Source organism: Larus michahellis, chromosome 7, assembly GCF_964199755.1.
Source record: "Larus michahellis chromosome 7, bLarMic1.1, whole genome shotgun sequence".
Lineage (NCBI taxonomy): Eukaryota > Metazoa > Chordata > Aves > Charadriiformes > Laridae > Larus > Larus michahellis.
The window spans coordinates 60,659,835-60,676,197 of NC_133902.1; the positions used below are offsets into that span (position 1 = coordinate 60,659,835).

The following is a 16,363-nucleotide window of genomic DNA, read 5'->3' on the forward strand; positions in this document are numbered from 1 at the left end:
TAACTAATGGCAAATACATGAAAGTTCTAACACTTGCAAAGTCCTTTGTCTTATTTAACAGCAAGCAATAGTCTTATTTAATAGCAAGCTTTTCTGACTTCAATTTTTCTTAAAACATCTCTTGAGTATAAATAGAAGGCTATAATTAACTACCTACATTTTAAAATTACTACAAACATGACAGCATAAAGTAAGAATCTGCATGAAAATGCACTGTTGTTTTAGATGGAATTCTTTGTTTTTCCATGAGGAATGAGAGAGAGAGGCTGAATATTTTAAGAGGTTGTTTACCCCAGAATGAGCTACACCGAGGACACCCCCTGTGAGGCAAGCAGTGGCTGAACACTGCCACAGGAAGGGCACTCCATAGGTGGTGAAATCTGGCATGAAGAGGAGGCAAACCATAGAACTGGGAACAGGCTGAAAGGTGGTCAGAATTGGAAGTGTGGAGACAGAGTAAAGGGTAGACAGGATAAAGAACTGAAGATAGGCTACAGCTGTGAGGAAAAAAAAAGAGGATTAGTATAGGGTCTGTGGATGAGAAGAGGAAAGAGAATGATGAAGGCAGAGCTGGACTCAAGGGATATCAGCACGCAGGGGAGAAAGGAAGGAGTGACTGCGAATAAAATAAAGGCTTTAAAACAGGCCTTGCCCTTCTGAATTGCTTAAGAGCCTTTGAAATAGTAGTCAATGCTATCTATGAACACTGCAGCCCTTACAACTGTCCTGGTACTTTTCTCCAATCCTGCTCATTGACTATTGTGCTCCTGAATGAAGCCCAGAAACATGATTTTCTTGTCACTTTTGACAATTTGAAGGCCTTTGTTTAGTCCCTCTCTGGTTGGGGAAGCCTGTTCTGCCAATGGGCTCTGCCTGCCAGAAAAACTGACCATCAACCAGCCTATTCTCCCCATCCCCTCCTGGGCACCTCGCCACAGCAGCAGTCCACGAGCTGCAGGCTGGGTGACTGATGTGGAAGGTAGGTCTCCAACAGCCCTTCCAGGAGACTGGGGAGCCATCTTACCAGGACAGCTGGAAGTATACTTTCCATATGACCAACTATCAGAATACCCAAACCATGATTTTGGATACGACACAAAGGGGGACTGGGAGACTTGTGCTACTTTCCAGGATATCTGTAGGACATTGTGTGGGCCAAGCAGCCCCAAAATTTGCCACCCCAGTTTTAAAATACAGTGGGAAATGCATGTTTTCAAGACTCAAAAAATAAAGTTTCTGCTTTTCCTATTAAAAAGGTTAAACCACCTGATTGGCTATCATCAGAATCATCATCTTCATCGTCCTCATCTTCATCTTCGTCATCGTCGTCGTCATCATTTGAGTCATCAGAGTCCTTACTGCTGGGGGCATCTGAGTCTACCCCTCTGAACTGCTCCACCACCAGTTTTGCAGAATGAAGGCGGTGTTGGGTTTTTACTGCATTTACTGCATTATTGCTGACTGTTTTATCCTTTCCTGAACCAGGTAACACAGGAGAGGTAGAGGGCATAACAGGAGTCCGGTTACCAGCTGGTTTTTTCCCACATGCGCTCATGTTTACTGGCAAAGAAAAGGGGGCACTACTAGAAATGGCTACACTTTCATTGATCTTGGTCTGGGATTTCAGTTTCGTAGTAAGTGCAAGAGGAGCCTCCTGGATGACGCTCTGAATAACTCCATTGGGTTGGTGATTACCTAAAAGTGCATTTGTCAGGAATGGATTAGAATGGTTGTTTTCCAAGGATGTGAGTTTTTGATGAGCTGGTGAACTAGATGTTGGTTTGGGGCTTGACAAAGCTGCAATAACCTTCTTCAGGTTCTTAGATGACTCCTGTTTCTTTAGCTGTGCTGCTGGGAATGTCTGTTTATATTGTTCCTAAAGAAATAAGAAGACAAAAGGAATAAAATGTGTATTATTTTTTTTTTTTTTAAGTATTCAGGCAGGTGAACTCTATGAAATCTTACACATCTGCTAAGCTATTTTTAGTACGTCGAAAGCAGGTGCCAGCTACAACAGAAGAAATGAGTAACTACAAGTTATATAAGTCTCTCTCATGATTTTCACTGTAAATAACAGTAGGAAAGGACGAACTGAACTCAAGATGAAGCTGATCTAAATTACGCAGGGAAGCTTTTTCACATGCTATATCTCTCTAGAAGTGATTTTCATAAAGATATTGAGCATCTTGAAACAAGATGTTTTTAGTAAGAGACTATACTTATGTACTGGCATAGGAAAAACCCTGCTTTTTACTTATTTCAGCATATAAAAATCTCATTAGTGAATGTAAAACTAGTTTTAGTGATTTGTTCATTTTACAGTACAAGGTAAATACAACACACTAATGGCTACAACACTAGCAGGAAACCAACAGAATGCTCTATGGTATAGAAAAAAAAATTCTCAAACAAAACCAAGGGGGGAAAGGTACTACTCAGAAGTACCGTGATATGCTAGTTTTTTAACTCTGAAAAACTAGTACCTGAAAGTTCTTCAGGTAAAACTTAAATCATTAATGGCTCAGAAACGTCTTTAGTCTCAAGCCTTTTCCAAGGAAAAAGAAAATGCATAATCTTTGACAGAAAAAAATAACACAATAGATAAAGATGTTACATTTTAAATCAATGTCAAATACAACATTCTTGAAGTTCCTAACATTCAAAACTGAATATGAAATTATGAAAATCTGTAAAAATAAATATTCACAGTGCATGTTTCCAGTAAAAGGTTTAAAGAAATCAAACCACTAAATGGGTTATGTATCATCAGCTAAAGACTTGTAACATAATTTTGAATACAGAAGCCTCTTCAAATGGCAAAGACATACATTTTCATAATTATAATTTCTTTAACCATTCCATGTAAATGACTAACTTATTTGAATTTTATGAAGTAATTGGGAGTTGAAAGGACAAATAGCGTTTCTCCTCTGGTCTAGGAATAAAAACTATGTGACAAAAATATTTTTCAATCCCCTCTGAGGACTATGAGTTACCTGTGAATCAGAGCTCACTTTCCTGTTCACCAATACTACTTAGTTTATTTTTAATAATTAAATTTGCCTTGGTAAATGTCCTTTTTAATATATTTATTTTTATATATATATATATATATATATATACACACACCCCCACCCCAAACCTAACATTTCTAAAATGCTAGATTTTCCTTCTAGTCCCCATTCAAATCTAACTGAATAGAAATTATGAAAATTCATCACTAGTCACCCCATAAGCACTATTAACAAAATAAACGAACTAAGAATCTACAAAGAATTTCTGTAAGCTACAGAACTGTTAAGAAAGACACGTGTAAACATATTGTACAGTCCTGACCAGTAAAAAGGTCAAATTTATTGCGATGGCTGTATTGAGTTTTAAATAGCTATCAGTGCATGAATATCCTTCTGTCTTTAAAGAGCAAAAAAACCCCAATATTGAAATGAACTTGTTTTTAGAAAGGCTTTCAACTACTTTGTTTAAAATCATGATTAAAATAGGTAATTTTAATTACTTTGCCTTAAAACTATCCAATTTGAAACAAAGCAAAGTCATGCTTACATACTAGATATGGGAAGTATTAAACCAGCATTCTGACAAACTCAGAAAAGCACAGGAAAAATAACCCATGAGAACTTTTCTTATTTTGATACTGATTTTAGCTGTTCATTTTCCTTAAGAGATGCATGACAAAATCCTTTGCTTACGTTGTACCCATTACACTCACCAGTACACTGATTGCTTTCAGCAGGGCTGCAAAGTTCCACTACGTGATGAACACAAAACTCGTGTTTGGCATTATGTGACCGGAAGTCGTGTATATGATTACATCACGTATACACTGGGTTATGCATACATGCACGTGCACCAACTAGATGACTTTTCTCCGAGGTAAACTTATGGAATAGTTCAGGGTACTTGTATAGTGAAGTATCTCTAAAATTAAAGCCTAATATTTGCTGCTCTTTAAAAAAAAGAAACAAAACAGCAAACAAACAAGAACAAAAAAACCCAACACACACACGCAACACCAAAAAACCAATGACCACAGTTCAGAGCACCTATTACCCACACACTTTAGTTAATTTACATCATTCAGAAATCCATACCAACTCTAAAAACACATCAAAAAATGATACAAAAATAATATAATTTTAAAACATTATATTTAAAAGATCTTCATAGCACAATGTTGTATCTTGTTGAGCAGGCAACACAGGTTACAAATAATCAAAAAACCAGTGACTTTTCACTCACCCGTTTTGATCTTACATCGCTGGTCAAAGAGACAGATTCTTCAGAGGTATTTTTATTCCCTGCTTTGAGTAGTTCAGGGGAAGGAACTATGAGTTTTAAATAGGTTTCCTTTTTGGCTTGATGTACCAAAGACAAAGGTTTCACATGGGGAACCAATCCCGTAGACTGTATTACACTTGTGTGTTTGTTCACAGATTCCTCCTTTGCCTGAGAGCTTTGGAAAATAAACGGAAGCTGCTGTGACAAAACCTGAGGCTGCTTCTGCTGGGACTGGAATGATGAGTGAGTCTGGGAATCAGACACAAGAGGTATCTGCTGGTGTGTTCTTTTTTCTTGGGACTTTTCATGTGGTTTTTGTCCATCATTTTTCACATCTGTTACACCACTATGCATTAGCACCTGCAAAATATGAATTTTTGACTGTTCATATTAGATCAGTTAAGGAACCTTTAAAAAAAAAAAAAAAACACCAAAAAAACCCCAAACCGACAAAACAACCCACCATCAGTCCCCAGGAAACAATTATACTATTCTTGCCAGAGGATGAACAATAATAACTTTTAAATCAATCTTGTCATGTATTTATTGTTTAGGGGTTTTTTTTCCCCTAGGTAGTTTCAGCATGTGAAGACAATGCTTAGTAGTACTAAATCATTGTTGTTTTTAAATGTATTTTTGACTGTAAACCTAACAGGATACCCAAGATTCCAATCTTTTTCTTGTATCGGCTACCAGGAAAAGTAACCACTCTGACAGAAAGCAAGCAACTGCCAAAGCCATTATCTATAGAGAGATGTAGTTCCAATACACTACCAGCACACAGCACTTATTTTCTGTATATTTCCCACTTTCTAACAAAAACAACAGTCTACCAACTGTTAAACTCCAAGTCCATAAAGGATGCACACACACAAAGTAAGCAAAAAAACAAAACAAAACAAAACACAAAACACAAAACCAAAACAAAACAAACCACACCAGAAAACCCTGAAGAAAACCAAAACCAGTATTCTCAGCATTTATTAATGTGTAGTTAATTAACTGCTCACTGGTATAAATGTGAACAGGTCGATTTTTCACACGCAGCTTTCAGTGACAAGCCTGTGAGCAGCGGAGTGAGGTGTCATACCTTGTTCTTGTTTTTGTGATGTGCTTCGTTTTCAGAATCAGATTCGTCATCTTCACTCTCTTCAGCACTCTGGTCCTCCTCCTCCTCCTCTTCATCCTCCTCTAGATCATCAGAGTCACTGCTACTTATGCCTTCACTTGAGGTGTCTGAAGAGGAGCCCGAGTCACTGTCGCTGTTACTAGAGCTTTCCACTGTTTTTTTTCTGGGCTTCTACCAGGAAGACGAACGCTCTATTAATGGTTCAGCTTTAATCTGTTATATCATCTTATTACTATGCATAATCTTTAAAACAAAAAATAAAAATTGGCCTGGAATTCAGGTCAGGCAAACATCCACAGAATGTACTGCTTCCAAAAAAATTTAAAACCAAAAGCTTTATTGCAAGCTAACATAGAAAGAACAATCCACAGAAGATTCATCAATATGTTTCAGTGACACATTCATTTAACCACGTTACTTAACTTGTAATTTCACAGTATGCACTGTTCAGCAATTTAAGATTTTGAGGCCTGAAAAGAATATGCTCATCAAATAGCTTCTGGGATTTGCTTCTAAAAAATGGACCAAAAATCTGTTGGAATACTCTGACAACTGTATAATATTTACATTCTTGGAAAAAAACAAATTTGCAGACCAGAAGGCGAAAGTAAAAGAAGCAGCAAACAAGAACACAGAGAGAAGAAAGGTGTAAAAAACACAGGAACTCCCAAGATGTTGACGTTGCTAGACCAGATTTTGAAGTGCAATGGATGAAGAAAGTTAGCTTTTTGGGAAGCGAACTGAAACGGATGCGTGTATTTTACAAACGCACCTGAAGGAGGTACATGTGGACTTGAGCATTATCATGGTGGCTACGCGAGAGAGATGCAAAAGTATGTATTATCACATTAAAGTGCATTTAATCATTAAAGAGAGTTTGCAGAATGATGCTGGGAGGTAGTGAAAGGTGTGAAACAAGATTACAGATGTCAGGGAGGAGCAGCAAAGTTTTATGTAGCATCTCAACAGGGCACATGGAGTCATTGAGGCAACTGTGGTTAAAATCAGTCAAAAGGAGGATATGCGGACAGCAAAAGTCTTGTTACAAAACAAGAGGATAAAAAGAACAATTTTATGTCAAAGATCCTTGTCTTATGAAGAAGAAATTAACTTAAATTAATTAAAGTGGGAGAACAAAACAAATTTATTCCAAGTGGGTGTTTTGGTTTTGCGTGGGGTAGAGTTCTCTTTATCAATTCCTGTGATGAACACAGCAATACTTCCTATCATCATACCTTCTACATACTGTCACATGCATTGCTTCACTGTTGGAAAATCTTAAGAAATTAAGTGTATTTCTTTGGATTTAGTGTTTCACTGCTCAATTCAGAAAAGTGTCAATTAATACTTCACATGAGGCAATGATCTGAATGAATGCAGACACTGAAAACAGATCTAAATAACTGGGCCAGTCAATGGTAGGACCTATATGTTTCATTACTGGTGTCCTTTACATCATATTTTAAGTACCTTCCTGTCTAATATTTGGCACAGATACAGAATATCTCTTCATGAAGGTTAAGATCATAAAATGAAGGACAAGACCGTCATCTGAAGCAGTAAAAGTAACAATGCCTCCCAGAATCACATCTCTAGGATTCTATTCTAGCTTTTCCCCATCATGGTTCTCCATTTATCTCTGTATGAGGAAAGGGAAACACCCAAAACACTGCAATACTAAAATCAGAAATATCAGTTTATTCATAATGCTAATGAAATACATATTCATAACATCAGCTTCTTAAGAGACGCATGTAAGAGTCTGGAAAAGGACAAGCACGTCAATGGGCTTACTCAGCTGACAGAGTTTACTTCCACTCACCAGCACTTGAAAACTTTTGCTGTCCATCTACCTTCATAAAATGTGATAGTTGCTGTATCTTACAAATCTGTCTAAATTACTGGACCAAGAAAAGAGTCAGGAAGGCACATTCTGGTGAAAAAGGAGGTGGCAAGTGCCAAGCAATATCTGACACATAACACTGATTCACAAAGAACTGCCTCGATTAAGAAAAGGGACAGCTGATTTTGACAAAATGTGGTATAACTTGTAAGCAATCAAATGCTTCAAAACAAATCACTTAAATACACTGTGGAATGCAAGTGCTTCCCGGGAAGTTTTTACTTCATAAACAAATAGAACTTTTTGACATAGATAAAACCAATACAAAGAAGTTGGATTAGCAGGATTCCACAAGAAGGAATGGCAAATCAGTAGCTTAGAGAAAATGTAATAATAGGGAAAATTTAAAGTCATGAATTTAGTGGATACAAAGGATTAATCTTGATGGAGAAGTTTCTAGCAAATCCAGCACAAAAGGCAATGTGGGGGGGAGGAGGGAATGGGGGGCAGTAAACTGCCTAGAGGAGAAATATTTCAGACTAAATCAAATAACGTAAAGCAAAAATATCTCTGTAAAGACATAAAGAAATTCCAAAAGCTTGCTGACACAAAAGAAAATAGTCAAGAAAGAGAAGAAAATGTATAGTTCTAGTACATAGACTAGTTCCTCTGTTGGCAACAATATAGTCATAAAAGTTGAAGCAAGAGTGGTTTCAATTAAAATAAATTTCATATTTGATTTTGGTTCACTGGCTTTAGCAAATCTGCTGATGGTTATGCTACCTGAGATTGTCCATTGTTCAGAAAGCAATAATTTAGACTGAACACAAGTACCATGAAAAGCAGCCCGACCTTAACGACCCGATGGGATGGTCCCATAAAAAGGTGACTAAAGTGACAGTTTAAAAAGATTTTAGACATGATTTCAAAGTACTGAAATTTACAAAGGAAATACAACATGGTAATTGCCAAGAAGAGATATTAAAGGTAAAGTATTTGACTACAGTCAATAGCCCAGCGTCCTGATGCTGATTCTGGAATCCAGGGAAGTAAGAGCCCCCAGCGCAAGGTCTTGGAGCAGATTCCCATCTCACCAGCTGCCCATACTGGTAGGGGACTTTCTCCACGCCAAACGAGACTCAGGCTCACCAGTTATGCCTTCTTTCCCTGGAGACTTGCTTTGCCAGGGTAAAAATCCTGCCGACCTTCCTCATCCCAGAAATTCACTAATGCAATCAACAGAGGGGCAGTCAGTTTTACTTTTTTCTGTGAGGCTGAAGCGGCACGTTCTGACGAATGAGTATTTAAAAAGTGTATCTATCTGCTTATTCAGTTTTATCTCTAGACACAAACAGGGCAGGCTTAAAAGCAGACAATTAAAGCATGCTAAAGTTATCAACACGGTGACCAAAGCAGCAAATTAAAAGGTAACGCAGTTACCATATTTTTTTGTATGTAAGAAATAAGTCATGGATAGTACACCACATCATCACGATGACATCTATCTTCAATACAACATTGTTATGCTCAGCAGACCTAACAGGATATGCCACAAATATACAGTGATGAGTTGGCACAATTTTAAACTCATGTTTCGGACAGATTCCAGTTTATCGTTGTCTGATTTGTACAGCCCTCTGAATGATCAAATACACACACTATACAGAGGAACTTCTAATCACTACAGCTTTGAAGATCAGATGCTTCTGTCAACTTAGAAGTTGTTTTTCACACTGCTGGCAAAAAAAATTATATAATACAAGTTACTATCAGACCGCACTTTATGATTCCCTAACACGGTAGGACAACAGAACTAGAATTCAACCAGAAGAAAACACTGCACAAAAAGTAACTCTTCAGATTTTCACCAACAGTGTAAACCAGCCTGGTATCAGCTTTGCCTTTTTTTTTTTTTTTAAAACAACTTAGAAGAAAATTACAACTAAGCATATGACTGAAGAAATCAGCAGGTGAATACTAAAAAAATAACAACCTAAAGAAAGGAACATTCAGAGAAGTGTAACTAAAATGTTTTAAAATAAACTGTGCTCTTTAGAAAAATAGGCAAGTGTTGTTACACTTTGAAATTTAAGAACAACAAATCACTTGTAGAAAGCCCAGAACAAAATAACTCTATCTGCCGACTGGCCCCTTCAGTTCCAGTTGTGGCTTTGTTCCAACACACTGAAATAAAAATACTGATGATTTATTTATTTATTGAATCAAATCTCTTTATCTTCTCCTCATGTTGGAGCTCTCATTTAGAGTATTCTGTATGTTTTGATCGGAAATCTTATTCCAATCCTTACATTGACAAATACCAATTACCTCAAAAAGTTTGAGAGGAAAAGAAGTTAAGAATAAGGATTAGAGGAGTGTCTAGCATGTCAGCATATTGAGTAAGACCAGGAACAAAACTGCGCTTCAGTATTAGAAAAATTACTACAAAAACTTAGGAAACAAAACTGTTGACATCCTGGAATTTATCTGCATTAGATAAATGATTTAAAGGTTAAGATACAAAACTAAACAAATATAAGAAAGGACTATGCTAATTGATTGAGTACATTGTTTTAAAGCAACTCGATACTTAGCAAATTGAAACTGGAGTTTGAAATCAGTACCCACATCAAAATAAAATGTTTCAAGGATACAGAATTCTACTTAACGACAAATGGTAATATGAGGGAGAAGATAACAATGCTGACAAACATCCTGACTGAAATTGGGGAGAGAAAAAAAATAGGGGGTAGGGGGCAAAAAGAGAGGAAATGTTCACTGATAGTCACATTAACAAGTTACTAGCTTAACCAGCTCAGTTTTCTGAATAAGACAAAGAGCCAAAAAGTGAACAGAAAAGAGTTCGTTCATTTACTTATGATATAAACTTTTGAGGAGGTATTTGGAGATATTAAATGATAGTAGTTTATTTGGTATTCTGCATAACTGCAGCAACAGTCAAGAAATGCAGAGACCTCTGCACCACAGAAACAAAGTTTACGTTTTGCACAAACATATCCAGGATAAAACCCGAATTTTAGAAAGGAAAGAGACATTTCTTCTGACAAATAGGAATTAATGCCTGAAAAGCATTTTTCTTTAAAGTCTAAAAATTTCATTTTGCTTCTGAAATTTTTTATATTTTAAGTTACACAAAAATATAATTAGTTATAATTTATAATAAGTTGTAATTTATGATTTTAATACGAATACTTATATTGTAATGTAACATCAAATATTGGTGTTAGAACTTATATACTTTATTTTTATAATTATATAAATAATATAAAATAAAAATATGTCATCACATACAGCTATTAACTAGTGGGATCAGTGCTAATGGTAGCTCTTGGTTCAAAAACATGTCAAAAAACAAATACACAGCAAAAAGACCAATCACAAAAACCCCAACACAAAAAAACAACCACAGAGAGAAGATCTTCCTCTAATGAATAATAAGAAGAAAAACCCAGAATATTTTGTACTGGGAGAGAACGCTCTAAAATGCTGCTGTGTGCGCAATCAGAGCACTTACCACATCAATTTTTTATCTGAATCTTAAGGTTTTTTCTGTATATTTACCTTATCTTTGATTTTGTCAGCTCTGGTGTCCAAAAGCTGAGCTTTGCTTTGCTCCTGGTTGTATTTGCGGCCTCCTGCTCCCGAGGTTACAACTTTCACTTGTCCTGGAGGTGTTGCGATGCTAGTGGATAGTACAGATGTGCTGACACCAGACACGGCAGTGGTACTGTTCCCATTCAGTGATCCATTTATACCTTAAGATGACAGATTTATAAAGTGATGTTTAAAAAAATCTGAAGTAGCAGATACTTTCCTTGCGACATTGCAGTCACACTCACCTAGCTTCCATAAACATCTAACAAGAGATAAAACTACCCATAAGTGACTCCCAACATACGTTTAAAGTTTGCCGTCCAAGAGTCACTTTGATTTGCTCACGGAGTCATTGTTATTAAAACATGCAGAGCACCCATGATTTAAAGGGCAAATACATTTAACGCTGTAAGAGTAAAAAACCCCAAAACCTGAAATTGCCCATTTTTAAGCCCACATGATCCTTGAGTTTAGTCAGGGGCAGAAAAATAAGACTTTGAAGAAAGAAGACACAAAAACATACATTCCAATAACCATCTCTTAGAATAATTCGTTTACAATTCTGAAGTATCAACCAGCTCCAAGGAAAACCACACGAAGTCCAAGATATTTTATGAGCTTTGCAACGTGTAAAACGATGTGAGGGGGACGTTGTGGGAATGCTATTTGAAATAACAACCACATTCAAGCTCGCTTACTGATTTGTCAAGATGACTGTTATTTTCTAAGAAAATACCCCTAACCACACAAACTTGCTACTCTGCAATACCAGGACTATTATTAGATGGATTCTGAAACACAACAGCAGGTCCTAAAAGCTCCCAAAACTATTAAAAAAAAATAAATTGTGCATCATAGAATCACAGAACAGAATATCCTGAGCTGGAAGGAATCCACAAGGATCATCAAGTCCAACTCCTGACTCCACACAACTTAAACCATAGATCTGAGCATTGTCCAAACGCTTCTTGAACGCAGACAGGCTTGGGGCCATGACCACTGCTCTGGCGAGCCTGCTCACCCTCTCAGGGAACAACGTATCCTAATATCCAGTGTGAGCTTCCCCTGACACAGCTTTAAGCCATCCCCCGGTATCCTGTTATGGGAAACTAAAGAGACCAGGACCTCCCTCTCCGCGGCCCCCTCATGAAAGGACATGAACAGCAACGAGGTCACCCTTCAGCCTCCTCTCCTCTCAGCTGAATGAACCTAGGATCAAACGTCAAACAAACCTATCTTGTATTTTCAAAAGGTGTGCAATACCACTACATAAAATAGTGATTCGAAACGCAAGAAAACGTTCCAATGTCACTGGACTATTTCCATCAAGATCCCGCAGATGCAGCCATCCCTCCCTCATGCCCCCAGCACACAAGTACCTGATGTATATATTCTTATATACAGAGCAATGGCATTCACCATAGAAGCACAAGGCCTCCTAAATCAAACCGCAAACTTTAAAACAAAACTTTTCCCTACTACTCAGTCCCAGAAAAAGTATCTAAGGAAAAACAGGAGGAAAAATATTAGTAGAAAGAGTATGTCCGTACTGACAGCCCATACTTGGATCTCTCAGGCCTAGCTAACAGAATCAATTTTTACAGAACTGTTCAGGAATGGGAAGAACAATGACAGGTAAAGCTCAAATTCCACATCTTTCTGCACGTGCAGAAGTTTGACACGATAATTCCCTCAACAACTTTAGCCATTACCTTTTTCTGTACTGCTCCGACTATTTTTTCCTGTAGCTCTCGAGTGGAATGAAGCAGAATCATGATTCTGTGCAGGAGGTGCAAACAGTGGTGGAATTCCCAAGAGCGGTGGGAAAAAAGTTGCCCCAGGACGAGAGTGTGCGTCCGCTGTTCGCCACCATTCTGCACCGCAAAGGAAATAAAAGCAAACTTCAGTTGTTCTAATAATATATGTAAATATTTCTGCAAGCATGTTGCTGTGCATAATCTACTGCAGATTTACTAAATCTGGGAGTAAGAAGAAAACACAAGACTTCTAAATGGCATGAATTTCTTGCAGCAATTCTTGTCTTAGGTCGTTAAGACCATTCTAGTAAAGATTTGAACACAGTTTTATTTAAACACATTTTGAAAATAAATAATAGAAACCTATGTGACAGTGATCACCCCAAAATGAAACTGCTAGTCTTATAAACAGGATCACTATTCACAGATCACTTCTGAACATTCGTTATTACCTCAGCAGCCTTCCTACATCAGCACTGTGAACAAGCACAACAGCTTTAAATCACCTCTGCAATCCCAGACTTGCAACACTCCAAGGCCTCCACCACAAAAACACACCTAAAGCAGTTCGCCATGAAATGACCAATTTAACAAAGGAATCTCTAGCTTCTCTATAGCCACTCTAAGAGGTTTCTACCCTGGAGTTTGACACTAGATTTTTTTCCTGTAACATCCCACTAAAATGGTTGTTTCACAACCAGAAACAGGGCTACTCTGTGCTGCTTGTTACATAAATTCAGCAAGGAATAAAGATTTCTTATTTTAAAAACAATCTAATACTCTTTTTAGTTTTGTTGCTGTTTAAACTTTCATCTTAAATGGTTATTGATTTTTGTTTTTCAGGAAAATGAACTTCAAACAAGTTGATACAGCCCCTACAACTTTCAATTTCTGAAGTTCTTTACTATCACAGCAACTAGTTAGAGTATTTCTGCAACCCTTATGTAATCCTTTTCTGAAGTTTCTTGTAACCAAACTGACTATATATATTTTTTTTTCCGTAAGGCACTGCTAAGCCTAAACAGCCGTGTAAAGAGGTAAGTATCAAGTGCACTGCTCTTGTTATAGGTTTCGGTGCTTAAACAGAAACGGTGTGCAGATTTGCGTAGTGGAATTCCTTAAAAATGTCAGGGTCTTCTTTCGTAATAGCTGTTGCAGTAGCTACAACAACATTTCGTAACACATTTGATAGTCAACTAAAAAAAAACACAAAGCAAAATTAAACAACCTCTCAAATCCCTCAGAAGGGAAAGAATCTTTTGAATAGAGATCCTATGCTAAAAATTATACATGTGAGAGAAAATGTGCGTGCTTTGGAAAAAAAAAAAAAGCAGTAATATTTTGTCAGGAAAGAAAAAACTCTTCCAAACTCCTCTCAAAACGAACTCTCCCCACCCACCACCAATTGAAACAGAAATGATATCACATTACGAGACGCAGAAGAATCAGAAGCATGACACATAAATGCCATTGTGACAAGGCATATGTTTGGTCTACATAAAACCAAAATCTAACAAGCAAGTGCACATAAAGTAAATCGAGCTGTGGAAGAGTTGATTGTCTCTTGGGCAGGTCCTACAGCGGCCATACGATTCTGAGACGGTGTTTAAAGGGTAGCGGTGCCAAGTGTTTTGGTAGAGTTGACTCCTACAAAAAAAGCTGTAAAAACACAGTGCTTTTTTTATGCTTAAAATACCAGATTTGTGAGTATGCTTTCCAGTCTTATAGTGGAACCTTAATTATCTAATACTAAACGCTAGAAATACACTGGAAGAAGGCATAATCTACACAAGTGACAGGACAGAGTAGGCAGTAAATCTTTTCTGACTTCTGGGATTGACTGCTCGTCCTCTCCTTGAAAATTATTTCTTTAGGGCTTAAGTGCAATTATGATTTTTTTCTTTTCAACGCCGAAACAGATTAAGTAGCATCATACATTCAGGACAGAAACAGTTTTGCATAGTATCCCTGTGAACAGCTGAGAAAGAGCAAAATCCGTGGTTTAGGCCACTGGAATGCTTCATTTCTTAAAATAAAAATATCAAGTTTTGTACATTACAAGTACAAGAACTGTCTTGATATACATTACTCCATGTATACTCCATATATATTATACCACGTATACATGGTATACGTTATTTCTAAATCTTTTTCCACAGCAGTTAGGTCTAATCTCACACTGTATTTTCAAAGCTCACAACTTCATTTAAAACTCCTAGACCTCTAATTTCCAATCCCATGAATCAAAACACAGGAAGCATTACAATGCTTTGTCTGACTTCTGTCAACAGCCACGTCAAGTGACTTTACCCATCAAACTTGATTATGTTACAGCTCTTTGTAGCCTCCATTTTGGTAAGACTTTTCTCCTTTTCTGAACTGCCTTAAGGCTTTGCCTTAGAGCCAAATGCTAGAGTGTTGTTTTTTTTAAAAAACCCCTACCTTACAATAGGTTAACTTTCACATAGCTGGACTTAAAACAATAGCATATACAGATGATGAAAGCAGTAAGAATCAACAGTACCACAAGCACCTCCACACACATCCAAGAACAAGTTATTTACAACTAGTTCTATTTAGCAGCACACACCTCATACATGCAGTTATGACAAATATACCTAAAAATATAGCAAATATTTAGTCGTAAATAAAAATATTTTCTTTTACCTAGGTATTTTTGCTTCCAGTTTAAATTTTTAATTTACAGAAGTCTTGACAGTGTTCTGTACCACTCTAGTACCTTATAATTTACATAAGACTTTCTTTTTAAAAAATGTTACTATTGACAGGCGCATATGCATAAAGGCCATTTTAAGCTTCTTTCTTGTAATTTGTTAGTGTCCAGAAGAACATTCTGACATGACTTTTGACGCTAGTACAGCTATACCACAATGATGCCTTTCCCATTATGACTGCATACAGTGGATATATCGCAAACTCTCATCACCATTATGTACTTAACTGTCACCATTTCTAGCCAAATCAGGCCATCGCTGTAGTTTGACTCAAGGATAGAACCAGACAATGCAATGACAAGGCCACACTCTATCATCTTTCAAAGGTCATGCAGATTAGGGGAAGTCTCCAACAACTGGAAAAAGGCCAACGTTGCACCCTCTTCCAAAGAGATCAAGAGGACAATCAAAGGAACTGCAGAACGGTCAGACTTATGCTAGTCCTCTGGAATATCATGCAGTGAGCCCTCTCTATGAACCACGTAGGAACACATTCCTGGCCACGTGCAGAATGCCTTCTCTGACAAAATTACTGGGTTTATGGACAAGAGGAGAACAGTTCATGTCATTAACCTCTAATTCCGTGTGGCTTTTGATACAGTCTCCCACAAATGCTCCTAAATCCAAATTAGGACATTATGGTCTGGATGGGGTGTCATCTAGTTGTGTAAGGAAACAGTAGGATGCTCAGAGTGTTACCTGAAATAAAAGTCCTCGAAACCAGAAGTAGTTTAGTGAGGAGATACTGCTTTATTCAACGCTGGGCGCTAGGGGGAAAACCCACAAATCTAGCACACCTTACTGGTGATATTCATCCATTATTTATACACAAAATATTCTCATAATTCTGCCTACCTAATACATAACTCCACCTAGGCTTCCATATTCATTAGGATGACCGAACAGCCTTTTTGCACACGCGTATTGAATTTTGCTGCGTCAGTAAAACACTTCTGCGCGAGCATGAGTGTCTCGGTGGTCGTTTGGG

At 37.3% G+C, this 16,363-nt stretch overlaps 1 protein-coding gene across 21 annotated transcripts in view; it reads right to left on the reverse strand.

The window, feature by feature from the left end:
• The window catches only part of BAZ2B (bromodomain adjacent to zinc finger domain 2B), a 150,979-nt gene that overhangs the window by 49,301 nt on the left and 85,315 nt on the right, over positions 1-16,363 (reverse strand). For 16 of the 21 annotated variants that reach the window (XM_074596128.1, XM_074596123.1, XM_074596135.1 and 13 more), the window contains 5 exons: positions 12,596-12,757; positions 10,851-11,044; positions 5,387-5,596; positions 4,258-4,656; positions 1,267-1,876 (listed from right to left, as the gene is read on the reverse strand). In XM_074596128.1, coding sequence (XP_074452229.1) covers positions 1,267-1,876; positions 4,258-4,656; positions 5,387-5,596; positions 10,851-11,044; positions 12,596-12,757 — 1,575 coding nt within the window. The remainder of the gene's footprint in view (positions 1-1,266; positions 1,877-4,257; positions 4,657-5,386; positions 5,597-10,850; positions 11,045-12,595; positions 12,758-16,363) is intronic. The other 5 variants (XM_074596138.1, XM_074596142.1, XM_074596140.1 and 2 more) reach the window with 1 other exon arrangement.